Raw genomic sequence first — 20,981 nt, 5'->3', positions numbered from 1 at the left:
GTATATAGACAACTAATCTGTGACAAAGGAGGCAAGGGTGTACAATAGGGAAAAGCAGTCTCTTCAGTAAGTGGTGTTGAGAAAACAGGAGCACTTTCTTACACCGTACACAAAACGTAAACTCAAAATAGATTGAAGACCTAAATGTGAGGCCCGAAACCATAAAACTAGAAGAAAACAGACAGGAATCTCTCTGACTTTGGCCTTTGCAACATTTTCCTACATATGTCTCCTGAGCCAAGGGAAATAAAAGCAAAAACAAACTATTGAGACTACACCAAAATTAAATCTTTTGCACAGTGAAGGAAACTATCAACAACATGAAAAGGCAGCCTAATGAATGGGAGAAGACATTTATAAATGATATGTCCAATAAGGGGTTCATATCCAAAATATATACAGAACTTAAATAACACACACACACACACACACACACACAATCCAGTTAAAAAATGGACAGAAGACATGAATAGACATTTCTCCAAGAATATACAGATGGCTGGGGTGCTTGGGTCGTTCAGCTGGTTAGGTGTCTGACTCTTGATTTCAGTTTAGATGTGAAACTGAACATGGGATCAAGCACCGCATCAGGGTCCAAGCTGACAGTGCAGAGCCTGCTTGGATTCTCTTTCTCCTTCTCTCTCTGTCCCTTTCCCACTCAACGTGTGTTCTCTCTCAAAATAAACTTAAAGAAAAAAAAAAGACCTATAGATGGCCAACAGACACATGAGAAGATGCTCAACATCACTGATCATCAGGGAAATGCAAATCAAAACCACAGTGAGGTATCACCTTCCATTATAATAGCTAGTATCCAAGAGGTCAGAAGTAACAAGTGTTGTCAAGGGTGTCCATAAAAAGGAACCCTAAGGCACTGTTGGTGGAAATGCAAATTGGTATAGCTGCTGTGGAAAACAATATGGGGCTTCCCCCCAAAATTAAAAATAGAAATATAATCCAGTAATTCCAGTACTAGGTATTTACCCAAAGAAACCAAAAGCACTAATTTGAAAAGATATATACAATCCTATGTTTCTTGAAGCATTATTTACAATAGCCAAGATAGGAAAGCAACCCAACTGCCCATCAATAGATGAATGAAGATGTTGTATGTATACAATGGAACATTAGCCATAAAAAAGAATGAAATCTTGCCATTCGTGACAATATGGATGGATTTAGAGGGTATAATGCTAAGTGAAATAGGTCAGAGAAAGACATACCACGTAATTTCACGTATATATGGAATCTAAGAAATGAAACAAATGGATAAACAAAAAAGTAGAAACAGACACATAAATAGAACTGGTGGTTGACAAGATGTGGATGGTAGATATCGGGTAAAAATGGGTGAAGGAGGGACTGGGAAGTATGGGTTTCCAGTTATGGACTAATCACAGGGGTGGAAAGTACAGGATAGGTAAAAGTAGTCGGTGGTATTGTAATAGTATTGTATGGTGACAGATGGTAGCTGTACTTGTGCTGAGCATGACATACATATAGAGTTGTCAAATCACCGTGAAACTAATGTAACACTGTGTGTCAACTATATTTAGAAAAAAATTAGTGCTACTTCACAACTCGAAGAGGAATAGATTTCTAATTGGAGAAATCTCTCACAAGACTTGGTGTCACTAACATCCCAGCCCCACTAGTTTCTTTGGTACAACCAAGACATGAGTTTTGTCGCCTACCTTAGATAAGTGTGTTCATCATCCAGGCTAACAACTGGTTTGGCCTTCCGGGAAGGAATCTCTTCCACAAACATATTTGAAGCTCCCTCTGTGACCCTTTCTTCAAAGAGGACTTCTCGTCAAGGGTTCCTGGTTACTAACTACACAAATCCTGGCTACTTAATACCTATACTGTAGCTGTTACTCTCACAGCAAACTTTTGTATGGCTAAACCACAAGAAACTGATCAATGTCTGGCTTCTTGTATCTAAATCATAGAAGATTTCGCAGCAGCCTTGTTCCCTGTGTTGTTGCATTTATTACTAAACACCTAAAGGCCAGACAAAGATGATGTTTCACCATTTTTGACAGTGAACCGTTTTTTTTTTTTTTTTAATTATTATTAATGTATACATCTCATGACAGGATGAAAATACCTGATACTTTCTCTGCCTCCTAATAGCCAGTGTCAAGACAAAAGGGAGGGAGTGTGTCAGGAGGCTCTAGGGCAGATTTCCTCCTTCATCAAAGGGCAAGAGTTGATGAAGGGAGGATGGAGCTGCCTCTTTCCTACTTGGGACATTATTGTTAGAGCACATCATACTTGGAGCTGCCGCAGCTGTCTTGTGTCCAAGAGGATGGCGGAGTAGAATATGAGAGCCTGGCCTCCGAACCAGCCTTGGGGCCAGCTTTATTTTATGTAAGAAACATAAATCCAGATTGTTTATATGACTTCCAGATTAGTATTCTGTCATTCATGGCCAAAAATTTGCTTTCCCCATTTCACCACGCTCGAAAGAAAAATATCCAATGATTGATTTACTCATTCAGTACATTTTATTCAGTGCTTATCATGAATCAAAATCTTTATGAAAACCATCAAATGAAATATAGTACAGTATATTAAACCTTTTAGTTCTGTGGCTAGATATCACATTCAGATCTGTGTCTTTTCAGATACAAAGCAAAGATCAGTTTCATCTTAGCAATTCTAGTTGCAAAATAAGTTCTTGTAATTGTTGATTTTATAGTTTCAGTTGCCAGAGTTACTTGGCTGAGATGAGTTTTGATGCCTTTTTTTGGCGGGGGCGGGGGGTGGTCAGGGAGGGAGGGAAACCCATTGGGAACAAAGGTTCAGTTCAGTTAAGTCATGTGCCAGGCTATATACCAGGATTATACTTCTTTCTAGGATTATACTGAAAACTAAGTAACTTTTTAGGATTGTCTTGAGATCTAAGTAATTTAAATGAAGCTTTTGAATTTGTTAGTTTACTCCTTAACAAAACTTAAAGCCTGAGCTGTATGGAAGTTTACAGTTTCTTTGGGGTGGGAGAAACTGCTCTGGGCTTTAAGGCCATCCAAGCAATCACTTACTGAAGTTAATACAATTGGTTACCTCAGTTGGATATCCCAATTAGAGATGTGAACCATCTCTGATACCCCAGTCAGATTTGCATTGCTTCAGGCTGCTTGGCCTCCCAAATAAATATGAGCTTATGAAGCGTGTTTCGATTCTAGGCTTTTCAGTACCCCTATGCCTACTGAAAATGAAAGGATTCCTTTGCTTAAATTAATAAGTAGATTCTAAAAATTACCTAAAAACAATGCTTTTATGACAGGGTGATTTTTAGGAGAGAGCAGTGAAAGAATTAGGGGGGAGCTTTAGGGTCTTGTGTCTGTTTTGCATTTAGTGGAGAAGCACAAACAAAATAAATCTTTCAGTGATCAGTTTGAGCCAACTTTGAAAAGAGTACTTTATAATAATAGTAAAAAGATAGGAGAGATGGCCCCAGTGGACCCCATGGACCCTGATCTTAATGTCAATAGAGAACTGGACTGCACTGCCTTCAGCTGTCCTTTCACTTGTGGCTAAGAGAGGGCTCTCTAAATTGAAATTTTATTTATTTTATTTTTTATTATGAGAAAGGCAGCATTGCAATACTGAGGAAAAAATGAATTGGCTGTTAGATTTATTATATATGTCATTATTAGAGGAGTTTCAAAAAAAACTGGGTTTTTTTTCTTATTCCTTATCATAAATCTTACAGAAAACATTTTCCTTGTGCTTGCAGTCAGATATTTCTGAGTGTTACACCATTGTGTAATGAACACCAGGCAGGGACATAAGATGTAGCCAAGAATTAGAAATGTTCCTCCACGGTACAAATAATGCCAAAACTATATCTTAGAAATGTTGTTACTGATAATCTTTTAACTATTATAGTCAAGTAAATGGTAAACGAATCCCAAGTAAGAATATTAAGGTCTCTGAGTTTAGAATGCAAAGCAGTGGTTATTTATATATATTTTTTTAATCAAGCAAAAATTTGGATCAACTAATAGCTGATTCTTAAACACCTTTTTATATGGAATAATTTTAGATTTATAGAAAACTTGCAAAGATAGTACAAAAAATGTTTCTCTTCACCTAGCTTCTTTAGGACATGTATCAAAAGAAGAGGGTACAATCCCATTAACTACAGATCTCATTCGGATTTCAGATGTCCTTTTTCTGTGCCAGGAGCCAGTTGAGGATCCTGTCCTTTCTTCTGGTCACCATGTTTCCTTAGTCTCCATTCAGTGGCAGTCTCTCTTTGTTTTGGTGCTTTTGACAAGTACTGGTTGGATACTTTGTAGAATGTTCTTCAATTTGAGTCTGTATATCTTCTCATGATTAGATGGGGGCTATGGGTTAGAGGGAAAAGCACCATGGAGATAAAGTGCTCTTCTCATTTTAGCAGGGAGGTCCATGATATCCACATGGCTTATCACTGGTGCTGTTAATTGTAATCATTTGTCTTAAGGTGGTGCCTGCCAGGTTTCTCCACCATAAAGTTTCTGTTTTCTCCCCCTTTTTATATATGTTTATTCACTAACAGCAGCCCACGTACAAGGGCTGGGAGGGGGTGGGTATTGAACTTTACCTCCTGCAGTGAGGAGTGTCTACATATTTTATTTGTAATTCTGTAAGGAAGATTTGTCCCTTCTCATTTATTTATTTATTTATTCAGTCATTTAATTATACCAATATGAACTTGTTGATATTTTTTCCTTTGGGTTATAATTTCATATTATTTATTACAGTGTTGACATTGTATGGCTTTGTCCAGTGGAATATCTTGGAGGTTGGCGTTTGTGTCTTTTTGGGCCTCCATCTTTTTTTTTTTTTTTTTTAAACCTTTTTTTTAACTTTTCACTTTCTAGTGGTATAAGATTTTTGTATTTTCCCTCCCCAGCCCTGGACTCCACATTTCTCTAAGGAATCCTAGTTCCATTTCTTAATGAATGCTATTAGAAACTGAGATCTTGGCCCTGATTGTGCTCTGTATTAGTTTCCTATTAGTGCTTGTACTGTGAGTAGAGTGGCTTAAACAACACACATTTATCATCTCACAGTTATGGAGGTTACCAGTCTGAGGTGACTCTGTTTGGGCTAAAATCAAGGCATTGGCAGGACTGGTTTCTTTCTGTAGGCTTTTGTATAGAATCGGTTTCCTTGACTTTTCCAGCTTTAATTGGACACTCAGTCCCTTGCACTTGGCCCCCTTTCTCCACCTTTAAAGCCAATAAAGACTGGTCGCATCCCTCTCGCTTACATGAGTCTTTTCCTGCTTCCCTCTCCCACTTTTAAGGACCCCTCTGATTGCATTGGGTCCAGTAGGCTAATCCAGGATAATCTTCCTGTCTTAAGTTCAGCTGATTCTTTTTTGCCATGTCACATACTCACAGGTCTGGGAATGAGGATAGACCTATTTTGTGGGGACATTATTCTGCCTATCACATGCTAGTTGTTCTTCTCAGTGTACAGAACTAGTAATATGCTTCACTTAGGAATTCATTTTGCACAGCAGTGAGCTTCTTAGATGTCAGTTCATCTAGGAAATTGATTAAATGGGAAATCTTGCCCAGTATGAAAGACAGATTTTAGTCCCACACTAGTGTGAACCCACAAATTATAAGCAAGGAGCCTTATCTCGCCAACCAAAAGCCATCAGTAGGTGTTTCCTTAGTGTCAAGCACGACATCCTACTCTCTGCAGGTAGATAGGTTAATCTCTTTGTGGAGTCTGTGAAATTTGCAGTAAGGCTGGTTTTTATCTTGCAAGTTAAGCAGCTTATGAGAGGGATGTAGACAGCATTACCTAATATAAAATGTTGAGTTCAAAGAAGATAGGGCTTCCCTAACTTTGTGTAGCATTTAACACCCTGACCAAAGTTGAAATTCTGAGAAATAATTACTTGTTCTGGATTTATATGTAAATTATCATTGTGCATAACTGCACCCTCAGTAAATACAGTATTTGCTCATGACTGTTGTGATATAAGTTTATACAAAAATTTGCATCTGTTTATATCACTCATTCTCATTTATTAGATGCCTGTGGATAACATTCCCCTAGGATTGAAGATGTAATGAAGAGAACAATTTGTCTCTTCCATGTTGTTTTTGGTGTCACATTTATAGTCTCATAGTAGATACCATAATGAATTAATGAATACATGGACAACAGTGATACATCAGATTAATTTATCTTTGAAGTTCAGTTTTCATAGGACTAGGTGAGTAGTGCAGATGTTTTTATGATTCCCTTAAATGTATCCGCATTGAAGTGGAAAAAAGGAAAAAAAAAATGTGTAAAGAGCTTTTTTTTAATCAGAAAGAGTGCATGATGTTAAAAATCCACTCAATTCGTTTTTTTTTTTTAATACAACTCTGAAATTTGATAAAAGAAAATTTAAGCCAAGGAAAACCAGTTTCTAAAATTATACAGTGGTTTTGACAATAGAGTATGCTTGGGGATTACTCTTGTCTGCTTTGAGAAAGAGAAGGCAATGCTGATAACATAAATGGGGTTTTAGAAGGAAGACAGAGGAGCCATGCCAGCATGCACAAAATCTGTCTTTATAAACCTGCCAGACTCCCAATCCTTGTCTGAGAAATTCAGGTGATGGATGGAATGCCCTCCAGTGGAAAAGTATGAAAAAAACAAGTAATACAGACTAATTTCAGATGACACGATCAATTGTACTGTTATTTATCCAGCCATAGACGTGTGAAGTAAATGTCATAAAAATGTATGTTTGAGGATCTCCAGAATGTTAAAACTGTGGATATTGCTTTAAACACAAAGTATACATTGATGGCAATGACATGGGGGAAAAAAATTCACAAGATTGTTCCTGTGATTCTTATGAAAGGGAGAAAAACGTTCAAGCTTAAGGGAGTAGAAAAAATTCAGAAGCATTAGTGATGTACAAATGGATTTGAGAAGGCGAAGGCGCAAAGGAGAAGAATAATCCCATCTTTAGAGGAGAAAGGTACAAGAACCTGACTGATGCATCCATTTTACTTCCCTTTCTGGGATTTCTGAGACATATACAGGCCATCAGACAAGTTTCATGGCACAGCCCCAGAAGTCTTGCTACAGCTCCCTTTCCCCAAGGGAGCAACAGATATTCTCACTTGGTTTGGAGAAATACATTTTACCTGTCAGTATCATTCAGTCTAGAACATCCTTTATAAATTTGAAGACAGTTTAGAATTGAAATTTGAGGAAAATGCACAGTGTTAAAGAGAGTCTAGTACTAAAAAAAAAAATGGGAAGTCTAACCTCTGAGGAATATATAATTCTCCTAGAAGAACTTAAACTTTGTTTATTTACCTAATACCTTTAAAGAGATTTAAGTATATATTGCAGAGAGACTGTTTAGCACACTGGTTGAAAACATCAGCTATGGAGCCAGATTGTCTCTGTCTGAAACTTGGTTTTAACCACTGATTAGCTCTTTGAGTTTCAGTATGCCTCAGTTTCCTTATCCATAAAATAGGATAATAATTTTACCTAATTCATAGGGTTGTCTTGAGAATTAACAATTCAGCTTAGAATAATATTGGGCACATGGCAATCATTCACTGAGCAGTTTTATTAAAATTATTACTCTTATTTGTCATAGCTTCTATATTTTGCTGTTTGTCCATAATAATTGGCTGCTATAGAAAGAACCAACTGTAAGTCTTAAAAATTAAAGAGGCAATTGCTGAAATAAACTCAGTAAGTAGGCCAGATAAAATCAGACTAGTAAGGTAGATGATGAAACCAATGGATTGGATTTTCCTTGAGCACAATGTCAATTGAAAGGAGATGAAAAGTAGGAGAAGATGAGTCCAGAAGTTAACATCTAGCTAACAGAAGTTCCAGAGAGAAAGTTTGAGAGAATGAAGAGGAGAAAGTGTATTTTCTTAAATACCTAAAAGAACAGTCCCAGTGTTAAAGACTCATATTGGAGGAATGTAACGACTGCTGGGCAGACACTAATGAAAATATGCCTCACCTAGACTCATACAGGTCACATTTCATAAAGCTAAGAATAAAGAGGAAATCATGAAAGCTTCCAGAGGGGAAAATTTGGTTATCTCCACAAATCAGATTGATGTCCAGTTTCTCACAAGCCATATTAGATGATGGAAGAGTGTGGGGAAAAAAGCTTTAAAATTCTCAGGGGAAAATGATTTGGAATTTCAAGTTTTGTGTTTAGCGAAACTACCCTCCAAAAAGTTGAGGACAAATAAATACATTTTAGGAATGCAAAGAGTCAAACATTTATTGAAAGAAATTCCTTCAGGAGGACTAACAAGGACATAAGATAAAAGAACCAGTGATAAGCAGGGAAGCCAGTGAACTTGAATCAGGTCTAAGTAATTAAAATTGTTTCCATGAAAAAAAAATTGTTTCTGTGAAGCATAAGGAATGTGTTAGTAATAGCAACTTTGGAGAACTAGTAGATGATTTATACAAATTTTGGAAAAGGGACAAGAGGAAAACATACTTTTTTGTTTGGAGAGCATTATTGTCTGACTCAATGTTGATATAATTATAGAAGTTTAAATGTTTGTCAAAAATAGAAAGTTGAAAAAACTTTGATGACCATTAAAAGAAGAAAATAGAGTATACAGTTTCCAAATCACTGGAGTAGGAGTTAGCAAACTGTTTCATAAAGGGCTAGATAGTAAAATATTTCAGGCGTTGTGGGCAGTACTGTCGCTGCTGCACCTGTTTGACTCAGCCCCTGCAGCACAGAAGCAGCCATGGATAATCTATATAAATAAATGGGTATGGCTGAGCTCCAATCAAACTTTGTTCATTAATGTGAAATTTGAATTTGATGTATTTTTCGTATCTTCTAAAATATTCTTGGATTGTGTGCCATTCAAAGACAGTGGGCTGGATTTGGTCCATAATTTGCTGACCTCTGCATCAGAGAACAAAGGAAGGAGGCTGAGAAAACTTAGTAATTTCAGCTAAAGACAGAAAAGGGGAGAGAGGTGGGTGAGAAATCGAAGTCCAACACACATGAAACATAAATGTCAGGAAAACAAACAGCAGTTCCCCTAATAAATGTGAATGGAGTAAACTTTTCTAGTAAAGACAGATTCTCAGATTGGGTATATCCTAAATGCTAATAGGTTAGCAGATCATGGTATATCTGCACAGAACAGTGTTACTCTTGTAACAGTGACTGTTAGCAAACTCTGGCTGGTCCACTATGAGATAAGGACATAAACAGGGAAGAATAGTAGGTGGGAATTTTTAGAGTGTCGTGACATTGTTATAACTTCCAAGTGTGTGATCATTGCCCTAGTAATTCATTTTATTGTATTTTACGAAACTGTTCGTCAATAATGGTTAAGGAATTAAAATTAAAACTGGTTTGAGAAACACTAGTAAAGAATACAGTGCAGGTATTAAAAAATGAAGTAGATCCATATGTATAGACACGTTAAATGAAAAAAAGGAAATCACAGAACAGTATACAAGGTATGACTCTTAAGTGTTTTTTTAAAACCCCAATCATACATGTAATGAATTTTTTAAATGTAGAATAAGTCACATCAAACTATTAGCTGTGATTATAAAACAAATTATGACAGGTGGACCAGGGTTGAAAGATGTGGTAATAAAGACATATTTCTTGTTTGAATCTATATACTTTTATCTTGTTTGATACTTTTTTTATAGTAATAGGTTTTCATTTATTGTGTAATGCTTTTTAAATATTTTATTATTTAATGATCTCATGGTCCTTTCAATACTTGTCATTTGAATATCCATATGGAAAATAGGACCTATGCTGCTACTTCACATGATATATAAAAATTCATTTGAGATGGATTATAAACCAAAATGTGAAAGTTAAAACAGTAGAGCTTCTAGAAGAATACATGGAATAATGTCTTCTTAACTTTGGAGCAGGCAAAAATTTCTTAAATGATGCACTACAAGCACCAGCCACAAGGAAAAGATTTGTAAATTGGGCTTCATTAGTGTTAGATGTTAGTGCATAACAAGACACCGTTAAGGGAGAGAAAATGCAAGCTACAGATTGAGGGATGATATTTGGCATATTGTATCTTTGAAACCTAGAGTTGTATAGATTTACTGTGTATGTGTGTGCAAAAAGTTTGGAGAAGCGCTTCACAAAGACATCGAAGACTTGCATATGAAAAGGCTGTTACTGTCATTAATCATAAGAGAAATTCAAGCTCAAACCACTGTACCTGGATTAGAAGGGCTAAAATTAAAAGGACCTATAAGACCTAGAGTTGCCGAGGCCATTAATAGAGCAGGTAGAGCGCTCATACATTGCCGTAGGAGTGTCAGTTGGTACAATCACTTCAAAAACATGCTGTCTACTGACGCTGGGCATACGTAAATCCTGTGATGAAGCTGCTTCACTCCTGAGTACTCAACTCTATAGAACTTAGTGCTTGCATTTGACAAAAGATACAAGAATATCCATATTAACTTTATTCCTAATAGCTAAGAAATCTCTCCCTCAAGAGTGTAAGTTGTGGCATATTCATATAACTGACCGTTAAAGCATTTTTGTTTTGATATTGTGAATAGGAACTTGTTACATTTTTATGTTCCTTGATATAATATTCTTAGTATTATTATAACTTCTTAATCACAATAATGATAATAGCTATTATTTATTGGCAGTTTGTGATAAGTCTTAGTTCTTACAACAATCCCTATTCGGTACATACTATCACGGCATTATGCTCATTTTGACATTTGGGGTCGGTGAGGGACAAAGACTGAACAGCTCTTTTGTGGTAGAGCTATGGTTCTAACCCAGGCAATCTTACTCCAGAGCTACACTGCCGAAAGGTGCTACACTGTGGGCCTCGGTGTCCTCGGGTGAAGGAGGAGAGATGATGGGATCAAGTCCAGTACTGATGGATATGACTGACAGTACAGTGCGTGACTAATAATTGGGAGTACAGCAGCAAGACCTACGCTGAAGTGGGTTGTTGGGTGTGTGTTCATTTGCATTTGTAGACTCTAGTATTCTAGCTCGGACTTATTCAAACCAAAGAGTCTTATGGTTTTTAAAATCATTAACAAATGACTTAATGATCCTTTTATATATTCCCAGGGTGCCACTGTCTTTACCAAATGACGTTTTAAAACTATCGTTTTAGTCGTGTTCTTTGTTTGCAAGGAACTACCACTTACTGCAAAGATACACATGGCTGTAAGGGAGATGGACTCTTACGGACACCCGAGAGGCGGATCCATAGACTGGCCAGCTTGTGGAGACTAAAACTGTCTTCTGCTCTGGATTACAATCAACTTTAGGCACTTCAGCAAGATTTTTAGATCTGTACTACAGTGTGCAATGTTTATTTTCCCTCAGCTGCTACTGTCATAGTATCTGCTTTTTTATCCATCCATTTACCTTTATATTGCCAGTGCTTTTTCTCCATGGTCTCAGGTAAAATTCTGAGAGAACATTTGATTAGCCACGAGAGTTACTGTGTTTGGGCCAAGTGTTTCGTGCTTCATAGACTATTGAACAGGCTATAGACTGGCTGCCTTAAGTCAGCTATTTACCACACTACTTTTAGTCATTTCTGGCCAGGAAGGGATGGCTGGTTAGGTAAAACATGGCTCGTCCAAGGCTGACTGCCTCTTTGGTAGCAAGGTTGATTCGCCCTAAGTGTAAAGGGATTGTGATCACAGTGTATATTCTGGTTAGTGTGTTTAGTACCCATTACACATTTTGTCTTTTCAATAAAATCTAAAGAAGTGGCCAGCATTGGAAATAGTTGAATTTAGAGACTGACTGGTACAGAATGGGAAATATGAAAGAGAATGCTTGTATACATGACTTGAGAACAATCCTTTGCTTACTGTTTTATAAGCCTAATAACATATTGTTGTATATCTCTTGTAGGTACCTTGGTTAAAATGTCTGGTTAGGATTGTTAAAACTTTGGATGGTTTACTGGTAAATATTAGGAAAGTTTTTTTCCTTGCTATTTTAATAGCTAGGCTTGGCTTGAAAAAAAGTTTTTGAGAATTTTGCAAACCCTTTAAGACTATTCTCTGGTATAGGTGTTATTTAACCCAAGGTATATCGTGAGGTGATTAGGATAGTAACTAATCCATAGTAAAAAAAAAAAAAAAAATTGAAATACTCAATACTATGTGGATATTGGTAATAAAATTATATGTAAATACTTGTTAAATTGATTCTAGGTTGGGCCATGCAGGCTGCTGCCTATATCTTCATTCATAGGAAATGGAAGGATGACAAGAGCCATTTTGAAGACATGATTGATTATTTTTGTGACATCCATGAACCACTTCAACTCCTCATATTCCCAGAAGGGACTGATCTCACAGGTAGGTAACCTAGGATTAGATCACAGAATTTTAAAACATGAAGGAACTTAGAAATCATTTAGTCTAAACTTATTCCTCACATGAAGCAACTGAACTAAGATTAATGGCCCGCCACTAAGATCACTCACTCAGTTCATCAGTAGCACATCAGAACCTAGAATTCCTGGTTTCCAGACCATAGAATCTATGATGGGCAACTTCAAGAGGCCATTACTGTTCCTACTTGCCATCCTAGAGCTTTATATTTTTATTTTATTTTTAATTACAGTATTTATTTTAGAGCGTGAGTAGGGGAGAGGGTCAGAGGCAAAGAGAGAGAGAGCATTTTAAGCAGTCTCTACACTTAGTGTGGAGCCCAGTGTGGGGCTCGATCTCAAGACTCTGGGATGACCTGAGCTGAAATCAAGAGTCAGACACTTAAGCAACCCAGGTGCCCCAAGCTTTATGTTTTAAGTCTCACTATATATATCATGTATCAGCTTTTTATATAATTGTATATGGTTTGTATGGAACCACTGTACACACACACACACACACACACACACACACACAAACCCAAATAGCCAATGAAATGTTAAGAATAAAGGCTAATTTTAAAATCCCCTTCCTGTTCTATATATTCTCTGTCCTCTTTCAAGATACATATATTTATCCATCAAGCCCTTCTTTCTCAACTTTTTTTCCTAAGAAAAACATATGATGTAACCCATTCATTTATTGTTGATTTAAGTCATTATGTTGCCTTTTTCTAGGTATTTCTTAAAAATTTTTTATAATGTTTATTTTTGGGGCGGGGGGGAGAGAGAGTGTGAGAGAGAGAGAGAGAGAGAGAGAGAGAGAGAGAGAGACAGAGCGTGAGCATGGGCGGGGCAGAGAGAGAAGGAGACACAGAATCCGAAGCAGGCTCCAGGTTCTGAGCTGTCAGCACAGAGTCTGACACGGGGCTTGAACTCACAAACTGTGAGATCATGACCTGAGCCGAAGTTGGACACCTAACTGACTGAGCCACCCAGGTGCCCCTTTCTCTGGGTATTTTAAAGCTTTATCCCTACTATAAGCAGGAAAGGCTTTGTCCTGTCCTCAAGAAAATTCAGCTACCACAGATTTGTGGAGGGGACACAGGAGGATATATTTAGGACTTTTGTGCCTTCCCAGTTATTAAACTATATGCATGGGCCAAGAATACCAGTGGATCTCAAGGAATTCTTTACAAGATTAAAAACAAAATAGTTTTTTATTCTTCCAGATCAGTGGTTCTCACACTTTTTAAGGCACAGATCATTTTTGCAGATGAAGCCACCTACTGCAGTCTAGCATTTAAGACAGAAGAACTGTTGTGGTTGAATATTGGCAGGGTGGGTAAGCTTGGACAGGAAGCAGTTCTATAGAATCCAACTCAAAAGAGCAAAATTTTAAAGCTGTTAATAACCTGGCTACTTCAAGAAAGATACAGTAGAATTTGGGAAGGATCCAGTCGATGAAGGTCTGCTGTACGAGAGAAGACAAACTAAAGTCTAAAAGTCACAAATAGTATGGAGAGACAGAACATGAACTTGTCTTCCAAATCTTCAAGACCAGATCGAGGCAACTTAAGAGCTACTGAGAACTCAGGGCAACTTTTAGAGCTTAAGAGGGGAGAAGATGTAAATGAACATACTAATTCATTATGTGGACATAATAATTTGTGGAACCTGGTACCTACAAAGAGAGTTCAAGATGAAAAATATATTTTATACAACTATTTAAGTGAATGGGTGACTAAGCCATAATATGTTAATGAGGAAAATTCAGATATTTTGGGAAACATTCACCGTTGATATCACGGAAGAGATCTTGGACTTACCTGTTTGGATGGAGCTAAGTGAACCATGGCAATTTTTATTCAGTAGTATTATGTACTAATGTACTAATATATGCTTACTATATAGGTTTGATTTTTATAGTTAAAATTCTAAAAGTAGTTGGATCACAGAGAATAATACTGAGGATAATATTGGATACATATCATTGAAGCTTGAAAATGTATTGTAGCTTGTAGATTAATTGATTCCCAGAACTGAACTATCATTAGGAAATTACCATGGACACATAGCCATATTTAAATCTTATAATAGTTAAGAATGTAATACTTTGGGGTGCCTGGGTGGCTCAGTCAGTTAAGCATCCAACTCTCTCGGCTCAGGTCATGATCTCACGGTTTGTGAGATAGAGCCCCACATCGGGCTTTGCACTGCCAGCGTGGAACCTGCTTGGGATTCTCCTCTCCTCTCTCTCTCTTTCAAAATAAATAAACTTTAAAAAAAAGAATGTAGAATATATTTGGGTGTTGAAATATCAGCCATATTATAAAAGGTAATTTACTGAAGTGATAGATTGGTTTATATTTGCAAATGCCAAAATGTACATTAAAGAATGGCAGCTTTAGAAGTTACTTAGTCATTAAAAGCTAAAGGAAAAAAAGCTTCTGGATTGGTGTGACTTTATGGTATATTAGTGTTAAAATGCTTATATGTTAGATCTTCAGAGCCTATGAAGTATATATTTAAAACTTTTTTCAGTCTGTATTTGTTCTCAGCTGTCTCTTTTATGTGATGAACTTAACATCTAGTTGCTTATTTTCAGGGTTCTGCTCACCATTACATGTTGTGGTTGTATATTTTTTAAGTTAAAATGATATTTACATTTTTTAAGGCCAGCTTACAAAAGCTAGAGAAAACAGGTCCTGAAGCTTTCACAAGTTTTTTTTAACAGGGTTATACATGTAGTTTTGAGTTAAGATAATGATTGTCTTTGAAAAAGTGTCTGTTAATTCAAGGGTGTTTTTAGTTACCACAGTTAACTTGAAACTTGTTTTTTTTTTTTTTAAGCCTGAAGGGAATGTTTTATAACCTTAAGTTCAGAGTCCAACTGGCTTGCAACATTTTCAAATTAGTGTTTTTAAATGTAACTTTACATATATTTTATCTTTATATGTTATTGGTTATAACTTTTTTCTTGCGTATGGAAGTGATAGATGTGAATTTGGGGAAATTTAGAAACATAGAAGAGAGCACAAAAATCATTATAATCCCACTGCCCACAAACAAATACCACTGTAATTTTGGTCCATTGCTTTGGTCATTTGGTCACACACACATACACATATATATGTGCATATGTACACACATATAATTTTGAATAATGGTATAACTGGAATTACACTTTTCTTTGCACTTAATGTGGTATTATCTCTCCTTTCATTATTTATTCTTTCAAAACATGTGTTTTAAAGGTTGGGGAGTTTTATATTGGTTTATTAGTTGGGGTCCAGAAAAACAGAACCAACAGGGTGTGTGTGTGTGTGTGTGTGTGTGTGTGTGTGTGTAGAGCGAGAGAGTGAGATGGAGAGAAGTTTTGATGGGAATTGGGACTTTATTTTAAGGAACTGACTTACATGGTAGTGGAGGTTTATCGAGTCAAAAATCTACAGGGTAAGTTAGTCTGGAGACCCAGAGAGGAGCTGCAGTTCAAGTCCAGAGGCAGTCTGCTGAGAGACCTCTTTTTTGCTTGAGGAGGTTAGTCATTTTCTATTTAGGCCTGTAAGTGATTGGATATGGCTCACCCATATTATGGAGAGTAATCTGTTTATGCAAAGTCTTCTGATTTAAATATTAATCTCAGTGAAAAATACCTTCACAGAAACATCTAGAATAATATTTGACCAACTGTCCGGGTAACCTGGCTATGCCACTTTGATAAATAAAATTAACCATAACAGCTGGTATACTGTAATTTTGAGTTCTGTGTCTGTGATTTGGGAAAAAAAAAAGCTTTTCTGGGTTTTAACAATTATAATACTTCATGTAATTAAACACTTTGTACATAGAATTTCTTCATTTAAGAAATGTGAGTACATGAAGTTTTATTTTTTTTTAAAAATTTTTTTTTAACGTTTTATTTATTTTTGAGACAGAGAGAGACAGAGCATGAACAGGGGAGGGTCAGCGAGAGGGAGACACAGAATCTGAAACAGGCTCCAGGCTCTGAGCAGTCAGCACAGAGCCCGACGCGGGGCTCGAACTCACGGACCGCGAGATCATGACCTGAGCCGAAGTCGGCCGCTTAACCGACTGAGCCACCCAGGCGCCCCTGTACATGAAGTTTTATACACAAAACAAAGTCCCTACTTTCATGAGGCTTACATTCTATGAGGAAAGATAGAATAAAAAACCAATCAGTTAATAAAAACATGTCAAGTCTTCATAAATGCTGTGCAGAGAAATAAAGCAAGATAAGGACAGGGAGAGGAATAGATAGGGTATAGAGTACTCTTTTATAGAAGTTTGTCAAAAGAAGCCCGTTAAATTTCTCTTAAAGTAGAGACTAATTGAATGAAGCAGAAAACCTTGCAGGTATCTGGAAGGCATTCCAGGCAGGGAAAGGAATACCTGAACAGACCCTGAAGTAGAAACATGCCTGGCTGGTTTGAGAATGCAGAGTGGCCAGTAGTCAACTCCAAGTGTAAGGAGTAAGAAGGGCTGGCTGGAGTGTTACCAGCAGTGAGCTGACGAGACAGGAGGCTGTGGTCAGAAAGAGGGAGGCTGGTATGCTTACTAATAATCAGAGTCTGGGGTTGGGTAGATGAAGTGGGATGGAAGGAAAAATCTGCATCTCTAATCTCTTTGTGTCTCTGATTATCTCTACTGCCCCACGTTGTGACTTTACATTTTTAGAACTACTTGTGTTCCCATTCTACGACAGAGTTCCGATCCCCAGAGTCTGTGTTGCACCGGAAGAGGAAACTGAAGAGTAGTTAACTACTCATCTTTGTAGTGTCCCTGGGATTCTTCATTCCATGGAAGGGCCCCCTGGCTGTCTATCAAAAACTATTTTGGAGTCCCATACCCAGGATATTCTCAAATGAACGTGAGAAGAGCTTACTCCTTTTCATGTTTCCAGCCTGTACTTTTGTCTTGCTAGGGACTGTGGGTATTAGTTCTTTGACTCGATTCTTCAACTATAAAATAGTGTTAACATCTTTAAAGGGGTATTCTTTGAATATTGTCATGTTGAAGAATTCATCTATGGTTTTTTGAGGTTTGAGGACTCCGTGATCTTAAATTTATTCCGAGGAGGGTTGGGTTTATATAAAGTTTTTTTTCTTGTGACTTGGAATAGTCTATAAATTTTAGGATGCAGCTGAGAGTTGCGGATTCTAACATCTGCTGTCATCAGAAGGTATTTCATGATCTCTCCCAGCAGTTGAGGCCAAATTTCTGAACACTACTTTTTCCAAATATATTTGCTGAATAATGGGTTTGGTTCTTCTTGGAACTTATAAAGTTACCTCATGGAATGGAAAAAGCAACTTTTGCCAACAACTGGAACATATACTTGACTCTGTAACTATATTCAGCCAAACCATGTTCAGATGTTTGTACACGATGTGCTAATCATGTGCCCATTCTGTTGGGGAGAGGTTTTGGTTAGTAATATTAGCATGCTCTATGCCTGAGCAGGGCAGAGATTTCACTTTGCATTGAAGCCCTAAATTACTGGGCTAAAAAAATGTTGATTTGATATATTTGGCATATTGACTACTTGTTTTTTTTCTGAGTGTAGAGGTCCTTATGTTTATTTAAAGTATTTTAGTTTTATTAACCTCTTTTGGTATTTCAGTTTTTGTTATGTAAGGACTATTTTATGAAAATTTTGGTTTGTTAGTATTTTATTTGTACCTCAGCTTTCATTGTATGTTGACTATTTTATGAAATCCCTTTAAGAATTTTAAAGATTTTGATATGAATTTCAGGAAACATTCTAACAAGTCCTATTTAATACCTTATTATAAAAATTTCAAAATTCCCCAAACTCTAGGATCTTTGTTAGGGACTGCAGTGTTTGTATCTTCTCATTTGACTCAATATGCCATATTCAGTATTTACAGATGGAATAACTGCCATTTCATCAAAGAGATCCTTCAGGGGTTCCTTATCTCACTTCTCTTCCTTTATTTTATGGCTTCTAACAGTTTGTTGTTTTGTTTAGAAAACAGCAAAGCTCGAAGTAATGATTTTGCTGAAAAGAATGGGCTTCAGAAATATGAATATGTCTTACACCCAAGAACTACAGGCTTCACTTTTGTCGTAGACCGCCTAAGAGAAGGTAAGCACATCAAAAGGCTGTGTTTTTATGTAAGTGGCAATGGTTGTTGAACTTTGTATGTAGCCCTTTAGAATTTACAAAGCACTTTTTCATATTTTCTTCTCAAGGTATAAGATACTGTCACATTTATACTAAATTGACCCCATGCACTAAAATGTCTTAGTATGTATTCTTTATCAAATATCAAAGATAGCCTTATAAAAAATGTTTCCTTCTCTTGGAATAACAGAAAATAATACAAGTAGACTATCATTCTCTTTTTAAATTTTTCTCAAAGTAGCAAAACTACCTTGAAAGTATCTTAACACTTACACTATTGTTCTTTATACCTTATAAAGTATTTTTGCATTCATTATTCCGCTCATTCCAACAAATGATTCTGGTTGGTAGGAAGGCAAGTACTGACTGCATCCTCCATTTTATAGTTAAGTTGACCTGACCTCCAGGTGGTTAGGAAATTTCTATAGTCAGGGATAGAACCTCATTCTTCTGCTTCCTACTTTGTAGCTCATAATTCTACCTCACACTTCCTCAAGAGTTGTGTCTGTTGAAGGGCATATCAGGACAAGGTGATTCCATTGATGATATCACATCTATTTAAATGCTTACATTTTTATATTTGTTATATAAAAGCCAATTGTACATCTTATTGCTGCATGTTTATACGTTTGTATATGGATACATACATGTGTAGAGACACATAACATTTATGAAAGTATATGGAAATGGAACTATCCAGAAACGTGCTGACGTGTTACTGATTTTACAAGAATGATTTGAAGCCCAGAGTCACCTAGAAGAAAAATCTTGTTTACGTGTTTCTGCTCTCCACTCTGATTTCTACCAAGCCATATTGTACGATGATGGCATCTGTGACAAATTATCACCTTCATCTGATAATTGCTACATTGTCATAAAACTGCTTGTGGATTAACATGAAAGATGTTGAACCATCATACAAGCAAAGGTATAAAGTTATTTTATCTTTCCCTAATGGCATCATTGTTGTTCCTTTAGGGTTTAATGTGCTTTAAGGTACAAAGTATAATCTTAATGAACTCTGCCAGGCTGAAGCATCTTTCCAAGTAAATACTCATGATTAAAAAAAACGTATAGTCAATCCAAAACTACATTGTGATAGTAAACCAAAAATGTTGTTCCTATTAGTTTGGCTTGCTCTTGAAATTCTATGGTCATAGCTAATGTGAAATGGACTTGTGGGCTTGATGGCCATATTGTATATGAATAGCAAGTGTCCCTCTACCCAGTGAAGCTCCTGGAGAACACAGTTTTTCCTGCCTATGGAATGGGACAGGGAGGCACCAAGACATTAAAGTGGCGATGGTTTTTTGTGTGTTTTTGTTTTAATATGTGGTACCACTTAACTGTGGCATCCAGCTTAGGCTCACCCTTCTTATTCAATAATGTGTTTTTTATGTCCTTACTAATCTGATAGCTTATAGTATTTAATGATTTCTTTGAAGGTATTTCTGACATCATAGAACACATTCATCGACTGGATTCCTCTGTAAATACAAGCATGCTGTTGGAACGCATCTTTTGCTAAAAAAGATCTTCCTAAATGTAGGCAGGATAATAGATTATTTTATAGTGGATAAGGATATATCTGTAGAGCTCTCTGTTCTGAGATCTGGAAAATATTTCAGAAGCAAGCTGATTTATAACTTTGGGGAACGTGTGTTACTTAGTCATCACTCAGAGAACTAGTCGACAACCACTGTGTAATTTTTCCTGCTAGAACTGGCAACTGATTCCCCCCACCCGCCATATCAGAAAAAAGAGAAACACAGTTAGATGGTTCTATTTACTTCAGTTAGAAAAGTGGAATAGAATCTGTACCTTATAATAATAATAATAATAATAATAATAATAATAATAAAGAAATAGGATTGTGATTATAGTAACAGCAGCTAACATTTATTGAGCACTTACTAAGTACCAGGCATTGAGCCAAGTATTTCATATGCCTAAGGTCAATTAATCCTGACAATTACCATACATGGTAGTTATCATTATTAATATTTAACTTGTAGGACAAAACTGAAGCAGAAATTGAGATGAAGAAGCTTGTCAGAGTTATTAGAATCTGGTTCCTCTGACTGAATATCCTATGCTCTTTAAAAAAATTTTGTCTTTAATGTTTTATTTTTGAGAGAAAGAGAGATGGAGCACATGCAGGGGAGGGGCAGAGAGAGAGGGAGACGCAGAATCTGAAACAGGCTTCAGGCTCTGAGCTGTCAGCACAGAGCTGACATGGGACTCGAACTCACGAGTTGTGAGATCATGACCTGACCTGAAGCCAGACGCTTAACCAACTGAGCCACCCAGGCATGCCCCATGCCTCTTGTATTTGTAGTATGATTTTAGTTAACAGAGTCTCCATAAAGCACTTTTGTAATAGTGAACTGAGTGGTTTCCCTCAAAAAAGATGTTGAAAAAGAAAAAACGGT

At 36.7% G+C, this 20,981-nt stretch overlaps 1 protein-coding gene across 7 annotated transcripts in view; it reads left to right on the top strand.

Moving 5' to 3' along the window:
• LCLAT1 (lysocardiolipin acyltransferase 1) overlaps positions 1-20,981 on the top strand; it is a 181,202-nt gene that overhangs the window by 93,558 nt on the left and 66,663 nt on the right. For all 7 annotated transcript variants that reach the window (XM_007088844.3, XM_042982227.1, XM_042982226.1 and 4 more), the window contains 2 exons: positions 12,220-12,366; positions 18,394-18,510. In XM_007088844.3, coding sequence (XP_007088906.1) covers positions 12,220-12,366; positions 18,394-18,510 — 264 coding nt within the window. The remainder of the gene's footprint in view (positions 1-12,219; positions 12,367-18,393; positions 18,511-20,981) is intronic.

This window comes from Panthera tigris, chromosome A3 (assembly GCF_018350195.1).
Source record: "Panthera tigris isolate Pti1 chromosome A3, P.tigris_Pti1_mat1.1, whole genome shotgun sequence".
NCBI lineage: Eukaryota > Metazoa > Chordata > Mammalia > Carnivora > Felidae > Panthera > Panthera tigris.
Note: the sequence above shows the minus strand (reverse complement) of the source record. Positions and strands in the feature narration are given on the sequence as shown.